This window comes from Pieris napi, chromosome Z (genome assembly GCF_905475465.1).
Source record: "Pieris napi chromosome Z, ilPieNapi1.2, whole genome shotgun sequence".
NCBI lineage: Eukaryota > Metazoa > Arthropoda > Insecta > Lepidoptera > Pieridae > Pieris > Pieris napi.
In genome coordinates this window covers 7,385,140-7,410,515 of record NC_062259.1, presented here as the reverse complement: position 1 = coordinate 7,410,515, position 25,376 = coordinate 7,385,140, and the positions used below count along the sequence as shown (strand labels likewise).

Here is a 25,376-nt window from a genome sequence, read left to right as displayed (position 1 = left end):
GTCAATATATTCTTGAAGCCTTGTTGTATGTCCAAAAAATATAAACGATTTTAAAACAAATGGTGACTTTCACCTGTATAATACGCAAAATAGAACTAATTTGAGTGTACGACCAACCAGGCTCCAAAAGATAAACCACTTCTTATATGAAAATTGTATTCGTTTTTACAATTAACTCTCAAGCGAAATTAGAGAATTATCACTAAATAAATTCAAAGCCCTCGTGAAACGAAAATTAATCAATAAAGCTTTTTATAAATTTGAGGAATACTTAAATGATCCTAATCCTTGGGATTGATTTGCTCCAGTTCAAACAATTTGTAAGACAAAACTTGGCGATTAAAAAGAGTGGCGGAAAGTTTCATGCCAGTTATTCTTACCCGCCCTACGCCCTTGACTTGCGAACTGGTAGTAAATGTATATTTACAATTAATTTAACTTCTTTCTGACAATTCATAGGTGTACTTGTTTACCTACATTAATAAAGCTATTTTGAGTTTGAGTTGAGAGTGAGAGTTGAGAATAATGTCTAACTCGTTAATTGGTACCGCAGACAAAGACACCTACAGTTTACACTCACGTATTGTTCTTCTTATTCCAGTAACGTAATCATTGTTGCGAATCATTTATAGTATGGTCACATTATAACAAACGGTCTTGCAAAATAAAACAATCAAACAACCATCAAGAATCTGACTAGGAAGAGAGATTTGTAACGAGATAAAGTAAATCCTAATGCTACCGCTATGGGGGGTCCCGGCTTCAAATTTATTTTCCATAAACCGGCACTAGGATTAATATTGCATATGGATAAAGGATTATTGCTACAGAGGCAGAGGTCGAATGCATGACAGTGGGGTTGAGAATCGCACCCTTAGCAATCACGCCTTTAAATTGGAGAAAATATCTATGATTATTAATTATTATGCTCTGCGCTAAACAAAATTTATCTTTTAATGAAATCTTGAAGCACCGACTGATTATTGTTGAGTACGTTACTTCATTTTCCCATTTAAAGAAAAACTTTATAACCGGATTAAAGTTATGTATTATTATAAATTTACAACTATTTAACATAATTTTAAATTTATCCGACGTTTCGCGTGCTTTACAGCGTGCGTGGTCACGGTGGTGGTTGTAAATTTATAATAATAGATAACTTTAATCCGGTTAACAAGTTTTTCTTTAAATGTGTTAAGGTTATGTCAATCAAAGACAATTACAAATTAAATTAAAAACATTTATAATCATTGTTTTTTCAAGAATGCAATTATTTTTAAAATCTCGTCAAAGGCTCCGGATTTACTAAAGACGTTTTTTAGATCTTAATCCTCGAAAATGGCGAATAACATATTTATTCCTACAGGCATTCCTTGAAATGGACGTATACTATAAACCACCCATCCCGCCTTCTCGCGCCAAAGAGCTTGAGGTTGGAACACATGCAGCATTGGATCCACCAGGGAAAGCCCGTCTCTCTGCACCAGCGATTCCAAAAGAGGTTCAAGCCGGACCAAGCCGTGAGTTAACCCTGGATCCAAATGCAAAGACACCAACACCAGATTACGATGACACAGGCCTTGAAGATTTGCAACGCAATTTCGCCAACCTTGAACGAATTTTGCAGAGCACAGACACAATTATTGATATGGACGCTTATGTAGAAGACGAAATACCACGGTCACGAAAAATTAAGGCAGTCGGAAAGCGGCTCCTCAGGTACGTTAATCACATGAATATATACACAGCCTAGCAAGTTGTTCTATCATAGATGCAATCTTAATACCAGTGCGTGAATTTTAACAGCTTCTAAAGTAAATAATTAGTGATCAAATGATACATTTTAATAAACTTTTTATTATTACCCACTCCTATATTTTAAATGTATTTTTAGACGAGGTCTATCCGTGAGCGCCGAAAAAATCCCAGTTCGAGAAAGAAATACCAAACGCGTGTCCACATTTAAATCAATGAGAAGCTTTATTGGTCTCGGAAAGAACCGATTACAAGACAGTAGTGGAGATGAAGAGTATGGTCTGCTAGAGTCTCTGCCGGGACCTTCAAGTGAACCAGATATCGTCTACAGTCAGCTCAGATCCTCTATGTCGTCTGACGAACCATTACTCGATCCACCATCACCAGTTGAAACACCGAAAACAAAGAAAATGTATGTTATTATTCTATATCAATATAGTAAACAGTTGATGAAAAGCAATTACATTTCAGAATTTTTAAATTTTTTCGAATGTTTTTGTTTTCGTGCTGCTATAAATTTTTCAATAACATGCGCTATGTTGACATGTCAGAGATTTCCACGAAATATTTAATAAAACATTTTCAGGGATTTGAAATTGAATGAATTCATCAAATGTTTGAATAAACTATGGCATTAATATACGTATAATTAATTAACATAGCCAGTAGTGCTCCACACCATTCCTACAACTTGATTAACTTCTTACCGTAACCAATACACAAGAAGTATAACTGAATTTCATATATGAACTATTAAATAGCGAGATTGTTTTTATAAATAGAATACAAAGTTTATGATAAATGACTAATCAAGGAAATCATCAAGGAATAACAAACATTAATTTTTTCACAGTTTAGTAAAATCTAGACACATAATATAATAGTATTTTCGATTATGCGGTGACGTTATAAAAATAACCACCGATACAACCTATTAATCCTATTAATGGTTTTCGACACTAAACAATTTATGAGTAGGTAAATAACGCTTGTTTTTCTTAGTTTTTTTTTCTTTTAGGCGTGTTGCGATGGATATGGCTGGGCCCTCGGCTTTAAAGGCAGCTGACTTCCAAATTTGCATCACAGTGATAGAAGCTCGGCAATTGGCCGGGCTCAATATGGACCCCGTTGTTTGCGTTCAAATCGGCGAACAACGTAAATACACCAGCGTAAAAGAGAGTACCAATTGTCCTTATTATAATGAGGTAAGTATAGTAAACAGCAGAACTCAGAATCGCTCATTAAGAGTTGACTTAAACCACTTAGAGAATATTTAAATAAGTTCGCCAGATCGAAGTGGTTGGCGATGGTTCACTCTTATATGGTTTTCGTTACTAAGTTATACTGTTACATCTAAATGATTACTTACCATTAGAGAGTTAGCCTTGTTAGAATAATATCATGAATATAAAATCATGTTTGGTACGATTGCGTACTAGCGATATTTTCATATAAATTTTTGATTAAGTGATACATATTTCTGTTACCGTGGTTTGATCAGCCTTTATTCAATAGTAATAATTCGAGTTTATCAACTTTTTAGGCTGAGTTAATTTAATTGCATAATTAGGAATACATTCAAGTGTCAATATCCATTATCCATGTGCTTTTGCGACTATGGGGATACTTAGAATGAAATTAAAAACATAGCTACAAATAAACATGTGCTATAATTCTAAATTCAAACTGAAGTGTATGGTGAAAACATACAAAGTCTCAAATGCATTCACAATACAACCACGGCTTAAAACTGACTTCAACGGAAAAGTTCTGAATTCCAATAGAACTTCACTCATTCGGAATGAAGTCTCGTTATGAGCCTCTCTTTGTTGTTCAGTGATTTATTCCTATAACATGTTATCATAACTGATATACCTGGCTTATTTCTCAAGATTTTTATTCAATAATAGAAACCGATCTCGTTTATACAAGAGACATAATATGTATTTGCAATTGATATTACGTTGTACCGACCACCTGTAATTTCTCATGAAATACGAAGACTTGTCGCCGTGTTAATGTAAACAATGTTAGACGATAGCTTTGCTTACGTAATTAAAATATCTAATTGTAACATAGTACCTATCATATACATTGAAAACCTATGAAATTAAAAGAAAAGGAACGAACTTTTACCAAATCCTTATCAACATTATTATTAACTTAATTATGAATAATAAATCAACGAAAAGAAAAAGTCAACCAACCTCCTAATTGATTTTCAATGAGGCAACGAATAGTCTTCAAGCACAAGTTCTGGATTATCAGAACTGTCCAGAGCTGGTGCTGGTGCCGCTCAGACATTTAATTAAAAGAACTACCTGTTTACGCCTATTGATTCAATCATCTCACCTTAAAAGAAAAACAGCACATAAATAGTAATATTACGTACCTGTCCGCACACCTCAATACCATTCACTAAAACTTATATTGTTTTTAATACATATGTTGTCTTGTATAATTTAATGTTAATGCTAAACGGATCCAAGGGTGGAAGATGATTTTAAAGATTACATTAAACTAGACAAAATTTCTTCATGAACGTATAAAAATATTTAGGTATAATTTATGACAACAAATACTTATATTTTGCGCATCATACCACGTTTATGGTACACTAAATAAATCTAAACGACACAAAAATAAAAGAGTATAAAAGGGTAGAAAACCGACTAAAGAAAAACAAAAGCTTGAAAAACAGATTGTTCTATGACATTTACATACAAATACTTTATACAATAAAAAGTTGTATTTTTTCAGTACTTCGTGTTCGACTTCCACATGCCACCAATCATGCTTTTCGACAAGATAATAACGCTTTCGGTATGTATATATTTCATAGAACTTAAGCGAAGCGAATTCATTTAACGCCGCACCGCAAATGTGTGTTACTTGTAGGACTGAAGTAGATTGTAATCTATAACAATAAGTATTAGCCAATACTTCAAATCCTTAGTGCATTTTATGCACTCAGCGCTTTCATAATATTTACAGTAAACTAGGTCAGCACGATTAATCGTAGAGTTTACTGCGTACTCTTGAAAGGTCAACTGCAATGATTGCTAAGTATCGTATTAAGCGTTAGCAGCTTACCTTAATTAGGTGAACCGTCTTTACATTTCTTCAACTGTTTCAATCTCTAGCGTTAGATTTCTGCGAATTGTCCCGTGCAAGACGTCATATGTTTCAGGTTCGACACTCCCGCAATATTCTCCGCTCTAATAAGCTGCTGGGTAATTTCAAGCTGGATGTGGCAACTGTGTGGAATCAAACAGGTAAGTCGTGTACGTGTGCTGAGCGTATTTTAAATATTTAATATATAAAAATGTATTGAGGATAAAGGAACGTAAAATAATTGTTCTGTTAAATTCTTTGTGAGCCACTCTTTTGTAAGCTTATTTACTAGCGCACAATGTACCTTATTTGTTTAAACTAAATAAGGCTTTAAATTATTCAACCTTTATTAATTTAATGTCTGTCATACAAGATTCCCACTTAACTAAACACGAACCGTTTTGAATCTGCCATTATAGTTCACAATCGATGACGATGACAAGAAATTGACAATTCGTTTAAATTCCGGAAATGAATGCATTGGAAATCAAACATTCATTTATACGAGTATATCAATGAAATCACTCTCTGCATTTAATTTTAAAAATCCAGTTATACTGGCGACAATGACCGACGTTTCAACATGCATTGCATATTTATTTAACATTGTATACTAGTCGTATATATATTTTTATTTTATTTTTATGTATAATATGTATGTCTATCCGTTGCCTAGTACGCATAACACAAGCTTCACCAGCTTAGCAGGACTAGGTCAATTGGTGTGAATTGTCTAATCATTAAAAAAAAAGTTAACGTCGTCATGAAACTAGAAACTATGCCGACTATATTATAAATCTTTAATTGTTTAATCAAGCCTTTTTTTTAAACTTAGTATATTTTGTTTTGCACTTTTTGCATTTACCATATTTTATTTTCCCTAAGATCCACTTAGGATCTGGCTGGATGAGTTGGCTTGAGAGCGTTGCCGTCTTAATTATTCTATTTAACATTGTACCATTTCTGTATTGAAACAAAGTCTTTTATGTCTTAAATAGGTTCACCATATATCCAAGCTGATCCGTAAAACGTCAGCCTGATTTTTGTTGCCTTCTCTTACCTAAATTAGCCTTTAATGGCTCGTAAATGGTTGGCACTTCTTTAGTTTAACAATAATGACTGTTAAGGAACTACATTTTATTATAACGATACGGGATTCTTATATTAGTTAATAATATAATCCCATATGAAATGATTAATGAAATATTAAAATATACCTGCTACAGTATATTTTATTACGACTAGTGGTGGCCAGCGGATTTGATCGACTATCCTAGGATCAATATCATTTTGATAAGATCTATAATTATACATTTCATCATAAATAATACTTTAGTGTTTAATTAGAAAATAACAAGTCCATATTAAGATCTTAGTACTGCCCGCTCAAGTTCTATATTCAAATTACGAGTTAAATCGTATCGTTGCCTTTTGCTATGGAGATCTCAGATGCGCTCTACAATAATATTCATGGATCCAATATCCTAGGTAAGCCGAGCGTCAAAGAACATCGTAAATATCATGATCTATTATTACTTCAAGGTATACTATTGTCTTTTATTTATGTATTATAATGGTTACTACGCTCGCTGAGAAGCACGTCAAACTCCAAATTTTATATTAAAAGTAAAAGATTATTTAATTGAAATTAGACTTTCAGCCATATTAAGTATCTAGATTAGAAACGTTATTTCCCACGGTTTGCTATAATACCATCTTTTCCATTAAAATAAATATATAATGTATGTATGTCACAAACATGTACAGTACTTGGCCCAAAGTTTCGTTAAGTATCATTATATATTGACTAGATGCAATAAACTTAGTTGTAAAAATTAACACACGTTCCATACATTTTGTATAGAAGGTATTCTATGTGAATAGTAATTGAAAAGAAAAGTCATTTATTCGTGCTTTCAACACATACCATTTAGGTATTCGGTCCAGTTTATGACGCGGCTTATCTCTATTAAGAATTGGCATACCGCTAAGGAGATATGAAAGTCCACAAGTATGTAGTCAATATGTCAACGTAAAATTGTAAAAACCGTTAGATTGTAATCTATCTCGCGAGATTGTAAACTGTCGAAAAATTGTGAACTCAACGTACTGCTTACAATTTAACGTATTATTATTCGGTAGATTATAATCTATCGAAGTGAAATCGTCAAATTGTGAAACGGTACGCACCTCGCGCGCTGATTGGTCGGCTTTATAGTAGACCGTTAAATGTCCATAGAGTTAGGAAGTTGAGTTCACAATCTTTCGACAGTTTATAATCTCGCGAGATAGATTACAATCTAACGGTATTTACAATTTTACGTTAACAAATACACATCGTGGTAGTAATGGAATATAATAAATACATACAGTAATAGTTTAGTGAGTAATAGACACGGATCGGGGCGGATTCCCTTTCCAATCAATGATTTGAACGGGCTATCATTGATAATCTTGTTAGACAGTCGAAAATGGAAATTTTATTCATCGACAGGCCCACCGGGCCATCACTTAAGACCATGATCAGCAGTCTAACCAAAACAAAAGACCAATGATGCAGTGCGTTATAAAATATAATAGTGTTGATAAAAACATTCTCTTTTAATTAATAGTAACTGGCATAAGGAATTATTTACAATGGAATAAATATACAATGTTATGTTCGGTACATGGTTAACAAGTTAACATTGTAAAGCTTAACATGAATTCTGAGAAAAAATAATTAATAAACTGTCTTCTGCTACATCAGCTTCAGGCTATTTCAATCACGTTGAAACATAATATCACTGTGAATTGTTGTTTCATTCTAACGAATGTTTCACTTTTTCCGAGAACACACGGGTTTTTAGTTTAATTACCCTTTCTAGTAACAGACCCTCTGGCAATACATCAATGCTTTTAGCGCAATTTTAAATAGAGACTTTTCCTAAAAATACTGTTGTCCATTAAAAATAATTACACTTAATTAATGCTAAACGATATTCTAATTTATTTTGAAAATGTCATTTCACCTTTTACGTTACTGTATTCTGTTTATAAGAACACCCCTCAACAACTCAAGATCTTCGTGAACCTTCGTCCATTCTTTGGAGTATTCTGGCCTAAGAGCAAATCTAATCACCAGCTATGTGAGCTATGCAATGAGAAACCAACTGACAGGACTATTAAAGGCAGAAAGTGAAAGAGTGGGCCATTATCTCCGGAAGGATCCAAATCACATTGCTAATCAAGCCATTGGAATCCTCATGGCAAAAACCGCCCATAACAGACCGGACAACGAAGCATCATTGCACAGGTGAAGGAATGTAGAACTTCGGATAATCTGGAGGAAGGACCTTAAGTCAATCTATGTACCTATTCCAGCCATAAGTTCTGTTACAAATGAAAATGCATTTTTAAAATGAAGTAATGTAATATTATTAAAATTTATACCTACATACTATTTATAGCCTCATATAAAGTCACATTAAAAAATAAAAAAATATTCTATTCGAAATGGATACTTTTGGCTTTTATACAAGCCTTTTTGCCACGGATTTACGCACTGTTTCCAAGGGAAATTTCGCCACTGCTTGCTTCAAAGATTTTTTAAGAGACTCAATGTCGCCGTGACGTGAAGAGCAGGCCATGTCCTATAAAACAGACTGTCCTATATAACTTGAAGTCTAGAGGCTTGAGGTCTGGGCTAGATGAGGGCCAGTCATCAGGTCTTATAAAGCCCGGAATGTTGGTTAATGGTTTCAAGTCAGGCTTGGCTAATTCCTGCCTTGTGACCAGGTGCAGATTCCTGTTGGAAATCAATGGTATATTTTTAAACAGTGTATCTTGAAGCTGATTGCTAAAGTTTACACTCCTTTTTCACAAAAATATAGATTTGTGACTCCTTAATAAGACACGCCGTATCAAACCATCACCGACGCAGGAGGATTACCACATTGTACCTTTCCGACCACTTGAGCAGCTTCTTTAGAACTGGGAGCGAACACTTTATAATTTTGCTTGTAGTGTTCTTGTAGAGAAATAATTTGCCACGACCTTTGCAAATAAATAATACAATTAGGAAATAAATCATTCTGATTGAAGCTACAAAGCATTAAAGTTTTCATCAACGCAACGCAATTAATATGCTAATTATAAAACCTATTCTGACTAGACGCGATGATTTTAATCGATCAATTTGTCAAACTAGGATGATACGAAATCACAGGTAATTTTCAAAACGTTTTATTCACATACCCAAAAAAAGCTATATATTAATACGTTGTTTGTTTAAAGGGTTATTACCATATTTAATAGTGACATTTGGGCTGGTTCATATATAAAGATAATAAAATTACATTTTTTTTTACATAAGGTTTTAAGAAACCATCTCCAAACCATCAAAGTTTTCATCAGCGCAAAGCAATTAATATGCTAATTATAAAATAACTTTTCACAAAAATTTACATTATTGTTTAAAGTAATTAGAATATTTAATTACTAAGCAAAAAGACATAATCATAGTCATAAATAATTAATTTTTGGGATATTTTCAGAGGATTTCAATCGAAGATGTATTTATTACCTTAAAAACCTAAATAAAGGGGTGGGTAACCCACCCTAAGCTACCAAACCTAAAACCAACTCATAAAATCAATCTTGATTATATTTGATACTTTATACAGTTTACATTTATTAACTGTTTCTAAATGTTATATATTTTTCATTACCCTAATAATTTTTTTCGTCGTCGTTCTTACAAATTTATAATATTAACATAACATTGTTTAATAAATGTAATTACACCCAGAATTGCGATTATGCAATAATTACAACATTAAAAACATAATACCAGTAATAATACCGTAATTAACCCTCACTAACCATGCACTTAATTTTTAAGATGTTTTCTATAATAAACTATTAAAAGTCTTTGTTACTTAAACATCTTATATATTGTTTTATATAATAGGAGGCATCAGGCAAAGGGGCAGGAGGCTCATCTGATGTTAAGTGTTACCGCCGCCCATGGACACTCACGTTGCTAGAAGGCTCTCAAGTGCGTTGCCGGTCTCTTAATATTATTCATGTTATTATATAAAGTGTTTAACATACGATATACTATATACTCTAGTTTGTACGGAGTTCAAAGGTATTTGTACTGTTGTGTCGACCATCGGGCACCAAGATACCCCTTAGTAGTTGTTTTGGTGTTTTTGTAGTCTTAGTTTATCGATAATGTTTAAGTAATAATAAAAATAAAGCAAAAAAATATATTTTCATAGATAAAGCATCGATTATAATTATAAGATTTCCTTTTGCTCGCAGCGTGTATGTGCATTGCAAAGCGATTTATTTTTAATAACAAGACCCCTTAAGCAGGCACCACTCCATCCCTTAGGGATGGCAGTTGGTGGGACGACTAAGAAATTTATTTAGGTCTTATTCCTAGATACGACAAATCCCTTAAGGTCCAAAGGCCTAGTACATAGTTATATTCATGTCTGTTAATTTAATATCCTTTTCGAACCTATTCAGTTCTGTTTTTTACGCCAAAAGTTTTGTAAGTCGGATCATTGTATTTTATATTATATTTTCCCTTTTAGTATACAGAGACTGATATATTTTTGTTTTGAAGAATTTTCCTTTAAGCAATGGCGATATAATTGTACCGTACATTGTAAAGCTCTTTACATAAATTTCTATTGATTTTAAATTCTCGGCAAGCGCTTCTTTCATTTGGCACCTTTATTGTATTTTCTTGTTATGTTACTGTTTTTATTATTCATTATTATTTATTATTTTTTAATGAAAATATCATATAGGTAATAAAAAATAGTATTTATACGCATTGTATGAAATATGTTTTTAAGCGGCACATAAACTTATATTCTTTATTAATTAGAAGTAAAATCGGCTATTTACGATTTTCCGGAATACATTGCTCTATGTGCTATGCACGTATACTACGTCAAGTCCTCAAGGAAAACAGAATTATAACGTTCTATCCACATAATCCAACCAGCTTGCTCAGCATTTTAAGTTAAAATTCTTATGAAAAAGTAATAAACGGGTTTAACTAAAATATTGTTATACTATTTTGCCACCGTTATAATGTCGATATGATTTATCACCAGATCGGCAGTTCTATCACAAATGGGCGTTACTTACTGACCCTGACGACGTCACCTCTGGTCCAAAAGGGTATCTTAAGTGTGACATTAGTGTTATTGGAAAAGGCGACCAAGTCAAAATACCACCAAAGAGTGAAAAGGATGAAGATGACATTGAAGCGTAAGTACAAACAAAATATATGTAATTGATTGTCCACAATTTTGGGTCACATAAAAGAAAGTCAAGCCCTTCCAAACAAATTTTCTTCTCTGTGCAAACGTAAAAACCGCTTTTTGAAAAGCACTCGAAAGAGTTGTGAATCAGAAACAAATAATTGTTCATGATTGTTTTTGTCTACTACAACATATTGCTTGCTTAAATTAAATCAATTAAATTTTTAATAAATACAAATAGCTTTACAAGCTTTTCCATACCTATTATTTAAACACAATATTTTGTTCATTAAAATGTTATGTTATTAATTTTGCATAGCCGTAGGCTGCATAGCTGACTTCGTAAAATAAATTAATTTACAAATATTTTCCGATCTCGCATTTCGATTAATTTAAATATTATTTACACTAGCGAAAACATTTTTGTGTTCACGAATGTCTCTCGACTACAGAGATTTCTGTTTGGAATGATAAACGAATCAATTTGTATTATTGAGCCATTCATGCAATATAAAGAGAGTGTGTTCCGTGGTATCCGTTAATTTGTGATCCGCCGTGCTTAATGCATATGATATTCGACCTTCATATTTCTGCAAGTTATATTTTAGTCTAGATATCTTCTAAAACATCCGATAAAATTAAATACCGTTAACGGCAATTTATAATTTATTTGGTTAAGCATGCATATCATGTTGACAAAACCACCACAAAAATAATAATAATTATCCAAATCATGAACTATTTTAGAGGTCGCTGACTTTTTTTTAAATATTAAAGAAGATCATTTTATTTATACAATCTGTAGCGTAGTTAATGCCGTGGCCATGATTGCTTAAGGCTCAACAATATGCAAAATTTGAATTAAATCTGTTAAGCAAAAATATTGAAATAAAAATAAAAAAGTAAATTTGAAAAATAAAATTAAAAAAGTAAATTTAGTCTGACGAATAAAGAAGTTGTTATGTGTAAAAACCCAATATGAGTTAATAAATGATGTGATCTAAATCTGAATTTGTTATTAGATAATATTTACGTCCCGGTCGTACGTATTCATTTAATCTGTCCGAACTACCACGGCAATGAGCGGCGTTGCCGTTTTTGACCGTCTTCTAGTATGAATGAATTTGCAATGGTGTTTAATTTATCGACCAATTTATCTCAATTTGTTTGTATGAGAAAATAGGGTTTTAGTTAGTTAATTTTTTCTTGTACCGTTACGATATTATATTACAACTTTAGCCTTGCACTATAAAAAAAATGCAATTCCGTTTTTACTACGATGTACAGCGCAAGGAAATTTCTCAATCAATCCCACTTTGACAAAAAGATATTTTTTTCTCTATATTTTCTTTGGGTAATTCCCAGACTGTTTTGTCGTTGGAAGATATTTCATTGGACCCTTAGGTTACCGTGACCAACAAAACAAACTTTTCAGCTTTATTATATTGGTATAGACTTTATACCTAAGGCCAACATGGAGACAGTGTTTTTGAAATCAAAATTTTGTATCACATCGCTACCATTATATTTGTTTTAGGAATCTACTGCTTCCGGACGGTGTTACGATTGATCGTCAGAGAGCGAGATTTATTATCAATATATATAAGGCTGACGGTTTACCTAAAATGGATACCTCTTTACTTGCGAACATCAAAAGCGCATTTACTGGTGAAAGCCAAGACATCATTGATCCTTATGTACAAGTTTCATTTGCTGGAATGACAGTAAGTACATTTTTAATCTATATATAAATTAAAAAACACATTTAATAAACATTGGACTTAAGAATGTAAACTCAGTATATAACACTTTAATTAGTAAATATTATATTTTTTTAATTTTAATTAATAATGGTTGTATCTTTCGTTATAGGTTCCTCCAACCTATATTCAGTTTTAATTGAAATAATATAAACTTTTTCACTTCATATATTATGAATTTGTAAAAATTGGCGACTTCGAGGTTTCCTATCTAGAATTGATATTTATTTTTTAAACAGGGAAAGACATCAGTGCAAAAAAACTGTTCTGCCCCAGTTTGGAATGAACAAATTGTATTCACGGAAATGTTTCCACCTCTATGCCAACGTCTCAAAATTCAACTAAGAGATAATGTGGCCATACATCCTAGTATAATCGCCACCCATTTCATTGATTTAAATACTATTTCACATGATGGGGAAAGAGGTGAGATTTTTATGCATCTTACTTAAATCTGGTCAAACACTTACGGTGTATAAATACAACTTATTTAAATTTAATAATAAAAAATTAATAATATTTATTAAAACTGGTCAAACACTTACGGTGTAAAAATACAACTTATTTAAATTTAATAATACAAAATTGATAATATTAATTAGAAATAATTATCCGGCCACGCCTTCGATTAAGATATTAGATTTAAATCGCTGGATTTTATTTACTTAAACAGATTGATATGTGTCAACTTTAGACCAGGGTATAAAAATTAATAGTAGGATGAATTCCATTAGAAAAGTAATAAATAAATATACTCCATATTATAAAATAATTTACGGGCGATCTGAGGTCGGGAAGGGAAAGGGGGTGAGTTCTTAAGGATAAAAACGGTTTATCTCGATTTCCAGCAAAACTAAAAGTCCTATAGAAAAAAGACAAATGGCAATGTTGTAGATTCCTTTTCCAATGGTTTTCATCCTACTATTATTTTTTTGTTTTCAAAATTTATCGACCCTGGTCTACTTGTCGCTCTCGCTGACTACTACTGAAAGCACTCAAAACGTCGCCTTGCGAATTCCCGTTTTATCCTATTTTATTTGAATGTGTAACTCACTTAAGCGTAGGATAATATAAATGTTACACCACCAAATTTATGAATATTATTGACAAAACTTTGTGGAGGTAGATTATTTATACATACAAAGGAAATAGTTAAAAATATAATTACGATATAATATGTATAATATTGTATTAAAAACTTATAAGAGGATTGTAAATGACAGCTAATATTTTACAGGATTTCTGCCAACTTTTGGACCAGCCTACATATATATGTACGGATCTACTCGTGAATGCGCTCTATTAGATCAATCATCTAATTTGAATAAAGGAATGGGTGAAGGGGTGCAATATAGGGCAAGGTTCGTGTTTCACATTATTGTATCGAGAATGCCAATTGATTATTTCATTACATGTCATTTTTTTGTAGTTTCTTTAGGGGGCGTCCATAAATTACGTAAGGTGTTTTTTTAAATTTTCTGTGACTCCCTCCCCCCCTGGTGAGATGTCGTGAGATTTTAATCAACCCCCTCCCCCATCCCCCAATCTCACGTGAGATTTTTCAAAATGTGGGTTTCTTACGCATTGTTATTGTAAAATGAAAAAAAAATTGCTTCGTGCTTTTATTTACGACTAAAATAAAATAAGTGAAATGTTGAGCGTTTAGGTATGGAGTTAGCGGGAAGTTGCAGAGATGGCCTTTAGGGTCAACCGTTTTCCTAATTTTTTTTTCAATCAGAAAAAAAATTGCGTGATATTTGCCGAGACCCCCCTCTCTCCAACGTAAGATAAAATGAGATTTGACTCGACCCCCTCCCCCCCTTAAACACCTCACGTAATTTATGGACGCCCCCTTACAAATGTATAAATAAATAAATAAATAAAAAACCAATGGCGCTACTGGTCTTGGCCTCAGATTTCTGTGCCTGACTACGTCGAGTTTTTGGGTCTAAGGCATTCCGGTTCATATAAATATAAAACCATTGGTACATAGCCGGGGTTTGAACCTACTACCTCAAGTATGAGGGTCGCACGACCAAGCCAAGCCAAGCCAGGCTAGGCCAACAATGCTCGATAATTTGAAATTGATTTTGAAAATACTTGACTCTTCGTGATGTTATCTTAATTATTAACACTAAGCTGTAATGCTATGTTTAGCAGTATCACGAATGTTGCGTGTTAAGAAAGGAATGTTAGGATTGGGAAATACCCAATCCAATTTGTCTCCGTCCTTTATTCTTTGTTTCTTAATTAAGAATAGTTTTCGTCTAGTTGATCAATGTTTAACATCATATCATTATCCACAGAATTCTAATATCTATACGCACTGAAGTGATTGATAATTTTGAAACGCCATCATCGGAAGTTGAAGTTGAACCAATAATGCCAATAAACGAATTTATCTATGGGAAACACGAGGAGTTTTTCTTGTTCGGAAGTGTTTTTAATGTGAATATGATTGACAAAAAGTTAAGCGATAAGCCGATCCACTTTGAACTCAGTATCGGGAATGCCGGCAATTCGTTAGACGGCCCTCACTCATCGATGAGGAGACCGCAAGACTTGGGTGTCGAATCTTTAGGTACCTTTCATTGTATTTATACGGTAGCTTGCTTTCCACGTTTCACACCCGTAGAGCAGCACAGATTTGACGTTGGATCCGAATATTTAACTGTCTACTGGTAGTGATGTCCTGTTAATTTTTCCTCCCGTGAGAGATGAATAATTACTGTTACTTGCTTCACTAATATATTATCTCATGATATGTAAGTTAATAATTACTTTATCGGAAATTTAGAGTTTGCATTAGGTAAGAAGGAATTATTAACATAATGAGGCTCAATTAATCTTAATTTACTTCTAGATGAACTCAAAGCCGATACTGGATACTGGCAAAGCACAAGTTTCCCTATGAAAGCTCAGTCAACTGATAGATATTATTACTACCTACCTTATTGGGACACGAAGCAATGTATGCATGTTCGCAGTATATGGCCCGACCATCGCCGCCGTTTATATAATTCAAACATGTTGAGCTACATAATAGATATATTGGTAAATAATTTTTTTTTTCAGATTTCCACACATACCTAAACATACATACATACACAAACACATTCAAAAGAAATAATTCTAAACATTTTGTGTATATAGGAATGAGATGTATTAAATTTTTATTTGCTGAGCGCGGAAGCTGGCTTAATAAGGCTTTGAATATATTTTGTAGGAGGATGGGATCACAAACGCTGAAATGGCTCTAAAAACTAATGGAAACTTTGAAAATACAGCTCTAGCATCATTGAAGTCTGTGATGGAAACGGTCAATCTCTACTGTGCAAAATATGTCGAATACATGAAGAACGGTCCGCCGCTTGGTAATACAAAACTTGATCGAGAAAGAGAAAAGTTATGCATTTATGAAATTGTAAGTTGTTGAATTTAATTTAGTATGATTAAAAAGAAATCAATTTTGTAAAACAATATTATTTTATAATAATTTGAATAATTCTCTAATTGCTGGCAAATAAATTGACTTGCGTCTTGAGATACCTACGCAAAATATTTTGTTTAAATAAAAGTACATCTGTGAACTTTTTTTGCTGATATTTATTATGCATTTAAGGTATTATACGATAATGTATGGTAATTTCAAATTTATTCTTAGGAACAACTCGCCAACTTGGCTCGAACACTTAAAGCAATTATAACAAGAAATTCCGTGAAAGACCGACTGAAAACCGCCTACGCCTATATAAACCGAATAAGATATATATGTGAAGACGTAAGTAAATTTATTAATTTCATTTTTAAATTCTGGAACACACACTACTTTGCGACTGTCGTTCAATTTTGATTCAATTCCATTCAATAAATTATTTTATACATTCAAGACGAATTAAACTAATATTTATTCTGTAGTGGTAATGAACACAAACGTAATTAGGTTTTCTTGTATAACGTTTATTTTATTCACTAAAAACTGATAACGATGCATTACAACCTTTTTTTATTTTATTTTATTTCAATATCATTGTAGTCACAACATGCTATGCCCGATATCTTCATATGGATGATAAGCAATGGGAAGCGTGTAGCATATCAACGCATACCTGCCCGAGACATAATTTATTCAGATCGACCTGATGAAATTGGCCAACTTTGTGGCAAAATGCAAACACTTTTCCTAAAGGTAATTAATATAATTTTAAAGGGTCGAACCCTTGTTAAATGTTATTGTTTGTTATGATCACTGTTGAATACTTATTATAAATAGGTTATTCAGTAATGTATAGATACAATATTTTTTGTAGTGGCCAGGAAAGAAAGCATCGGCACCAAGCGGTTGGTCCGTTCCAGCAAAAATCGAGATCTACCTTTGGCTCGGACTCTTGCAAGACAAGCCGCATTTTATTGATGGCTTACCTCGGGGTTATTCACTAAGTCCAGAATTAAAAAATATAGAACGACCTCGGGCCAACCCGCCGAGCACTATATTCTATTCTGAAAGACATGTAAGTTTAAAGTTTGTTCTACTATTAATGGTGATTATTATAACCTTTAATTATAATTCCAAACTTTTAAACTTTTACAGAAGTTCCAGATGCGAGCCTACATTTATCAAGCGAGGTCATTAATTGGCTCTGATTCCTCTGGGTTGTCTGATCCATTCGCTAGAGTTGTCATTGAAGATTGTTCTGCGACTACGCAAGTTATTGACGAAACTCTAAGTCCAACTTGGGATGAACTCCTCGTGTTTGATGACGTGACATTATACAGCACAATAGATGAAATAAAAAAGAATGCACCAACTATATCTATTGAAATTTTTGACCAGGATAAAGTTGGAAAATCTGATTTTATCGGGCGTGCTTTAGCTAGGCCACATATCAAATCATTGTATGAAAAGTACGACGAACCTGACTTTCCACCTCGTCTCCAGTGGTATAACATTTATCGTGGTGGAGAAAGCGCTGGAGAGCTATTAGCTACATTTGAACTTCTTGAAGTACCTTTAAAACAGGGAACGCTTGAATTACCTGAACTTCCAGAACCTAAAGAATCTAATGGGAAACCACCAGCTGATGTTAATAAAGGTCCGATACTTCCTGTTCCTGTTGGAATACGACCAACGTTGTCCAAATACCGGATTGAAGTACTTTTTTGGGGCTTGCGAAATTTGAAGCGTATACATTTGCTTTCGGTTGATAAGCCTAGAGTTGATATCGAATGTGCCGGTCACATTATACACTCCTCTATAATACAAAATACTAAAAGGAATCCCAACTTTTCAAATCCCGTTAAATACATAGACGTGGAATTGCCTGATCAAGATCTTTATCGTCCACCATTAACTATTCTCGTAGTGGATTGTCGCAGCTTTGGTAGAGTCACCTTAGTTGGTACTCATACTATCAATTCCATCCATAAATACATGTATACACCAATGAGCAAACGTGAAAGAGAAATAGAAGAGCGGACAAAATCTTTAATACCACTTCAAAATGTTGACTTGCATAATAATCGTATAATCCAAGACGATATCATTATGACTACAGATGACAGAGAATGTTGTCCGTTAATTATACCCGATTATCCCTACGGTACCTCTTATGGCTCAGATGTAACATCTCCAATGCGCAAGAAAATACCTGGATATCCTAAACGTCAACTTAATAGAAAGCGTAAACAAAGCTCGGAGACAATACCGGAGGATGAAGAGGACAAGGATTGGTGGTCAAAATATTTATTCTCAGTTGACAACATGATAGATGAAGAAAAGGAAAAAAAGGAAAGTGAAGATTTGTTGCAACCTTGTCAATTAAGTTACATGGATGAGACTCACTCACCGCGAGATGAACGCACAAGACGGCGTCAAACTGTATCGCCAAAGTCTAAGATGAGCCCAACAATCGCTAGTATCTGTGAAATACCATATTCAAATTTGGCTAAAGTAAGTTTAATAACATATTTATGATTTCCGTTATACTTTCAATTTACTTTTCTATAGTAATGGTTCTCCTAATTTTAGATATATCCACATGAGTTAGAAGCCGTACCAGATTATGAACAGTTCAAAGACTGGCTACATTCGTTTGACCTTTACCGTGGCAAGCAAACTGGAGATGATACAGAGGATGAAAGTCGCATTGTTGGCACATTTAAAGTTTGTAAAAGACCATAATCGTATCATACACATATTTTGATCTTTATAATAATTACACATCGTTTTACAGGGAGCTCTTAAAGTATACAAATGGCCATTATCAAAAAATATTGACGATCATAATTCGCTTGGATTTGATCCCAACAATGGATTTTTCCAGACAGTTCCAAGTAATGAGCCGATTCGCGTTTTAATAAGAGTCTACATAGTAAAAGCTACTGATTTACATCCTATGGATTTTAATGGAAAAGCTGATCCATACATTGTACTTCATCTTGGATCACGAAAAATAAGCGATAAAGAAAATTACCAATCCAAACAGCTAAATCCTGTGTTTGGACGATGTTTTGAAACCGAAGCTACTTTCCCACAAGACTCCATGTTAACAGTTCAAGTTCTTGACTGGGATTTGCTAGGAAAAGATGATTTGATTGGAGAAACAAAAATTGATTTAGAAAATAGATTCTACAGCCGCCATCGAGCAACTTGTGGACTACCGATGAAATACGACGAGTAAGTAAAAATTATAATTAAATTAAATTATAAAAAATTAAATTAAATTCTTGTAACAATTTTTTTAGAGAGGGATATAACCGTTGGCGTGACGCATTGAAACCAACTCAGATTTTGGCTAAATTATGCAAAGACGTAAAAATAGATGCTCCTGTATATGAATATGGTCGTGTAAGAGTTGGTAGAACAATATTCAACATGTGTATGGACGACCCGGAATTGTTTACTGATCCCGATACAATTCAAGAACAAATGGCATTGAACGTTCTTCGGCGCTGGCATGAGGTTCCCCGTCTCGGGACGCATCTAGTCGTCGAACATGTAGAAACCCGGCCACTTTACAATCCTAGCAAGCCCGGTAATCTTTGTGTACATACTAATTATTCAAATATTAAATGTAATAGCTAGTAACACATGAGTAGTTAAAGTTAATCTCTTTAATTTAAATTCGAACATTTAATTTCCTACGAAGCGAATGCAAAGTAAATAAAGTGTTTATATTGGGTAGGTATCGAACAAGGCCGAATTGAAATGTGGGTGGATATGTTCCCTATGGACATGCCTCTTCCGGGACAATCCGTAAACATCGCACCAAGGAAACCTAAAGCTTATGAAATGCGAGTCATCATATGGAACACCGATGATGTAGTTCTTGAGGACGATGCCTTCTTTTCCGGCCAAAAAATGTCTGACATCTATGTAAAAGGGTGAGTTGGATTGATTGAGTGATTTTCTAAAAAACTATTGTACGCAATGTAAAGGACTATGGATGACAGCTGGAAAATATTGTTGCAATCAAAGAAATCTTCTTTAAGATCATTATTCAATGACATTATTATTAGGTATTTATTTTAAAACAAATAAAATATGTTTTTCGCAGATGGCTGAAAGGTCCCGATGATTGTCAAAGTACTGACATACACTACCGTTCATTGACTGGCGAAGGGAACTTTAACTGGCGTTTTATATATCCCTTTGATTACTTAAAGGCCGAGGAGCGTATTGTCACATCAAGAAAAGAATCCATGTTTTCTTGGGACGAAACTGAATGTAAAATACCAGCTCGGCTGGAATTACAAGTTTGGGATTCAGATCACTTTTCAGCGGATGATTTTTTGGGTAATAAATTAATTGTTAAAAAGACATATCATAAACACGTACGTATACAAAAACATCAAAATCGCTTAAAGTGTGCAAAAAAGACACCGATTTACAAACATGCATTTTTTATTGAGAAATGTGAAATTATAATCAGAGTCTTATTTCAGGGGCTTTAACTTTGGATCTAAATCGCTTCCCCCGTGGTGCAAAATCATCTAATCTTTGCAGCTTGGAGATGTTACGAAATGACGGTACAGTGCCAATGGTTAACATTTTCAAGCAAAAGCGCATAAAAGGCTGGTGGCCTTTTTACACTAAACGGGACAATGAAGAAATGGAGCTCACGGGCAAAGTTGAGGCTGAAATACATTTACTTACTCGGGAAGAAGCAGAGAAAATGCCAGCAGGATTAGGACGGAGTGAACCAGATCCATTGGACAAACCTAAGTACGTATAGCTATATTATTTTTTAAATTCCTTAGCTAGAATCTTTACGTCTAAACGCTAAAAAATACTTTAAAAAAAATAATTAAGATTAAAGTTTTTAAGTTAAAATGAATATAACATTATTTGAGTCATGTTTCGTTACAGTCGTCCTGATGCATCATTTATGTGGTTCTTGAATCCACTGAAATCCATACGCTACATTCTCTGGCACAACTACAAATGGACCATCATAAAAGTCGGAATGGTCATTGCATTTGCTTTAATGATCTTATTGTTCGTGTACGCATTTCCTGGCTATACAGTGAAGAAGTTCCTTGGAGCTTAAACAAACAGCAAACAGCAGCTTCAGACAACAAAAAAATATAAAAAGCAGTTAAAAATTATTACAATGTCAACTCACAGAGACATAAAACTAAAAATAGTAATGAATAGAGACTTTGTCACGGATAAGTCCTGTATAAATACATACCTACTGTCGTCGTATTAAATCATCCATCCAATTTGACGATCGCATAAAAACTCATTATGACACACCTGTATCAAAAATAACTTAATTAAATTAAATTATTTCGGGTATATTAAAAGGTTTATTCGTATTGCACATATCAATTCAAACCTTTTAACGAATTCCCTTAGTCAAGATAACTTGTTCCAACCCCTTGTTCTGGCACATAGCATTCCGGTATGAGTCACTCAGACACATACCGGACATACATACATACCTTATATCGGGCTCTAAAATACGTAGGTGAGGAGACTGAAACCATACTAATAGCTTTACAAAGCCTATTTAGGGATCACTCAGAATATCTCGGAGTTATCAGCGAGAAACATGCATATCAATATATTCGCGTTCTGAAAGATTTTCACGAAATATATAAAGATAAAATCTTAGTAATCATGGAATCATAGAGTATGAGGGTAAATACGATATCAATTACCAACACGAAATACATTACTGACACGCTACCGGTGTAAGACAGCATCCATAAAGCCGTTTGTCCACCACCGCCATCACCGGGATGTCACCGAGAACAAGATTATTTCGGGCCAAGTTTAAAATGACGTGACGGCGATCGTGTGTCCACCGCGCCGATAGTGGCTCAGTTCTAGAGCTTTATCTTGTTTTTAATCGCCAAGTTTGTAAGGAGCTGCAACCATTACACCATGTTCCATATGACGGGCGTGCGGTGGACACATGGTCATATTAAATGTATGTATCGCTAAATCGGCGCCGTCATCTCGTTCTCGGTGACGTCCCGGTAACGGCGGCGGTGGACAAACGGCCATAGACGCAAATAGAACTGAAACTGTTAAATCTCGACGATATTGAACATTTGTCATGAAGTAATCGAACACAATATTAAAGTTACCGTATTAAAACACGGTTAATTATCTCTTTTATAATCATGATCTTAAGTTGAAACCGCTCAAATTGTCAGCATAGTTTGGATCTAAAATTGTGATATTTCACGAGTTTTTTTTCATATAAAGTGTTCTTCACACTGCGTGACACCAAAGACAATTAACTTTAGTTTTTAGTGTAACGCAAATTGAATAGGCTGACTTTTTTGTGGTTTTTAAAGCTTAGATCTGAAATAGAATATGTTTTATGTGTCTATCTCATACCTATTTATAATATTTTATATCAAACACCTTCTTAACTAAGTATGTATTATAATTATCAATATTATCTATGTATTTGAGACTTGATAAAAACTTTGTAATATCACTTACATTCATTTCAACATATGAAATAAAATATTTCTAAACTTTAATAGATTCTATATATACTTTTGAATAAATTTACAACTTTCTAAAATAAATATATTATTATCTATAATCTAATAAATTTCCTTATAATTTTTGGGTGGTTAATGTTTTTATAACATATACACATATATAACATTAGTCGTTATGAAGTAGGGTATTAGATTCGTAATCAATGTATGTATATTCATAATATTCTAAATCTTACTCTGCTATATTTTCTTATTGGAATTGATAAAGTCTTATTTATAAAAACTAAATCGGGCTAATTTCACCTTTTAATAAATATTTTATCACTTTCCATCAAATTCTCTGTATGCTGTGATAGAATGTGACAGATCAGTTCTAGAAATATGCCAGAAAAATCTTTAAGAATGTGCTTTCTCCAACCACATCTGTTATTATGAATATTTGTTTTCATGTGTGTATGGCTACGTATTCATAACTCATCAAGACAAAAGTACTTTGCAACGAGCGCCTTTTTTTATTGTTTGACGTCAGTTCGGATTAATACCTGTGGCTGAGTATCATCATCGGAGGTCGAGGCAGAATACGAAATTCCACCCGTATCACCTCGACGTCCTTCGTTCCACATATGAGCGTTATTTAAGGCAGTTTTTGCCACGCCCCATGCGGAACCATGTGAAACCACCTATCCACTGAAGTATTTTCGAAACGTTTCGAGTTAGGGTACTTCAAGGAGCGTAACGATCTTAAAAGGCCGGCAAGGCACTCGCGAGCGCTCTGGCTTTGAGAGTGTCTAGATGAGCGGCGGTGTCACTTAACATCAGGTGGGCCTCCTGCCCGTTTGCTCTTTTATGAAAAACCTCAGAGGCGTTAGCAGCTATTTGAGATTGAGTCATTCCGATATGCTACAATATGAAGGAGGTGAGAGTGTAAATAAGAACTCATGCGTTTTCTATGATTGGACAAACGGATGTAGATAACATTATGACGTATGTCGTGTCAACATTGGCCTAGAGATGTTGTTGAAAATCGAACGAAACGGTCTGTAGTTTTGTTTTTTTTTTCTATTTTATCTGGTCTCCGCAAAATACTTTTGTCGCTACGTAAAATACATTATAATTATATCTAAGTAGGGTTTGGTTATAAGAAGTGTCACGTATCTATGGGTTATATATTCCGTTTAATACCGTTTCAATTACTATGTACCTTATAGTTTTACATATTTAAGATAATATATTTTTTAATACATCTGGTAAAATTTTGTTATATTTTTAACACTCCTTTTGCGTATGTTTAAAATAATGAACCCGTATTCTTCTGTCTTCGTTAAATGTAATCTTTAAATATATAATTAGTGTTAGTTTTCAAGTAGATATAAATATTAATAAATAATAAAACCTTAATATTTATATGTTTTCTGATGATATATAAAAAAATCATTGACTCTGTATCTGCTGCAGCTCATATAAAAAAGGTATCTTTTGATATTTCCAATATACTGTAATTCATTGAATATTTCGAATTTTGAAAATGTCTTATTATATAATCTAGTTAGGTGTTAAGAATTATGTTAGACCAAAACTACTATTGGCTTTTTGATGTTCTTATAACTAGGTATATCTATATGTAAAAAGACTTACATATGATGATAAGTTTAACTGGGGGCCTACTACGATGTTTCAATGATGGTAAACTTTTCCAGTGTTCCGTTCGATACTAAGCCTACTTTCAGGCCAATATTACAATTAGCAAAGCCTTGTTCTGTGTGTTTCTAAAATTAAACGGTTCAACAAAATTTCAAAATGACACTATCGAATGACGTGCGTAAACCAAATTGTGGTCAGCGAAAAAAAAAACAATTTAGGGGTACTAAAAGTATTCTACGCGCTTCCCCTGACCACGCACATTTAACTATAGCACAGCCGGAGTTACGTTTAAACTAAATGTAAACCTACATGATTTTAATTAAAATTAAAACTATTTTAAAAAATATAAACGCGAAAGTATAACATTATTGGTCGCTAATCACGATTGCTGTAAAACATTCGAGTTATCAAAAGTAAAATTTTATTCAAATGTATAGTACTCACGTAATCCAAATACAATATTATTCTTTTACTTTGAGATTACCTGCACAGAACTTGGCATTAAAAACGTTCCTGGTAGGCCGCCATTGCTATTAACCGATGACTCTGTCCTTATACTACATTTATACAAGATTTAATAAGATATAAATTATATTATTATAAGTACATTATATTAAGATCAATTCCAAACATATACAAGCTACTGTCGTCAATTCGTTATCTTGCAACTTAATTTTTATTGGCATTCAAATATGTCTTTTTGTAAGGAAAGCTTAAAGCTTATTTGGAACTAAATCGAAGCTCGAATATACATCATGAAAAGTTATGTTTAGCCTGTCAAAATCTATAATTGTCGTATACGAATACTTGGAATCTCAAGTTCGTGGTTAGGTCTCAAATTACGTTGCTTGTTTGCATTTTACTAACATCTTAT

General features: G+C 33.4%; 2 protein-coding genes across 2 annotated transcripts in view; both read left to right on the top strand.

The window, feature by feature from the left end:
* Nucleotides 1-2,613, top strand: part of LOC125062588 — a 31,758-nt gene extending 29,145 nt beyond the window's left edge. Inside the window, exons 3-5 of the mRNA XM_047668597.1 lie at nt 1,367-1,719; nt 1,895-2,193; nt 2,609-2,613. Coding sequence (XP_047524553.1) covers nt 1,367-1,719; nt 1,895-2,193; nt 2,609-2,613 — 657 coding nt within the window. The remainder of the gene's footprint in view (nt 1-1,366; nt 1,720-1,894; nt 2,194-2,608) is intronic.
* A 170-nt stretch (nt 2,614-2,783) lies between these two features.
* On the top strand, nt 2,784-25,072 carry LOC125062794 (otoferlin-like). The gene is made up of 21 exons (XM_047668956.1): nt 2,784-2,960; nt 4,516-4,578; nt 4,946-5,030; nt 10,986-11,142; nt 12,673-12,859; nt 13,135-13,321; nt 14,133-14,256; nt 15,202-15,476; nt 15,759-15,949; nt 16,122-16,319; nt 16,560-16,676; nt 16,932-17,084; nt 17,206-17,406; nt 17,487-18,845; nt 18,924-19,058; nt 19,129-19,571; nt 19,640-19,929; nt 20,080-20,278; nt 20,452-20,690; nt 20,840-21,119; nt 21,264-25,072. The coding sequence occupies exons 1-21, from the start codon at nt 2,784-2,786 to the stop codon at nt 21,442-21,444; spliced, it is 5,241 nt and encodes a 1,746-aa protein (XP_047524912.1). The 3' UTR covers nt 21,445-25,072.
* Nucleotides 25,073-25,376: the final 304 nt, after the last annotated feature.

Bases quoted from the DNA above. Each gene is read 5' to 3' on its own strand.
- LOC125062794 (XM_047668956.1), top strand. From the start codon at position 2,784: ATGGATATGGCTGGGCCCTCGGCTTTAAAGGCAGCTGACTTCCAAATT. The intron at 11,143-12,672 runs GTAAGTACAAAC...TATTTGTTTTAG, and splicing joins GATGAAGATGACATTGAAGC to GAATCTACTGCTTCCGGACG. The intron at 17,407-17,486 runs GTAAGTTTAAAG...AAACTTTTACAG, and splicing joins TATTCTATTCTGAAAGACAT to AAGTTCCAGATGCGAGCCTA.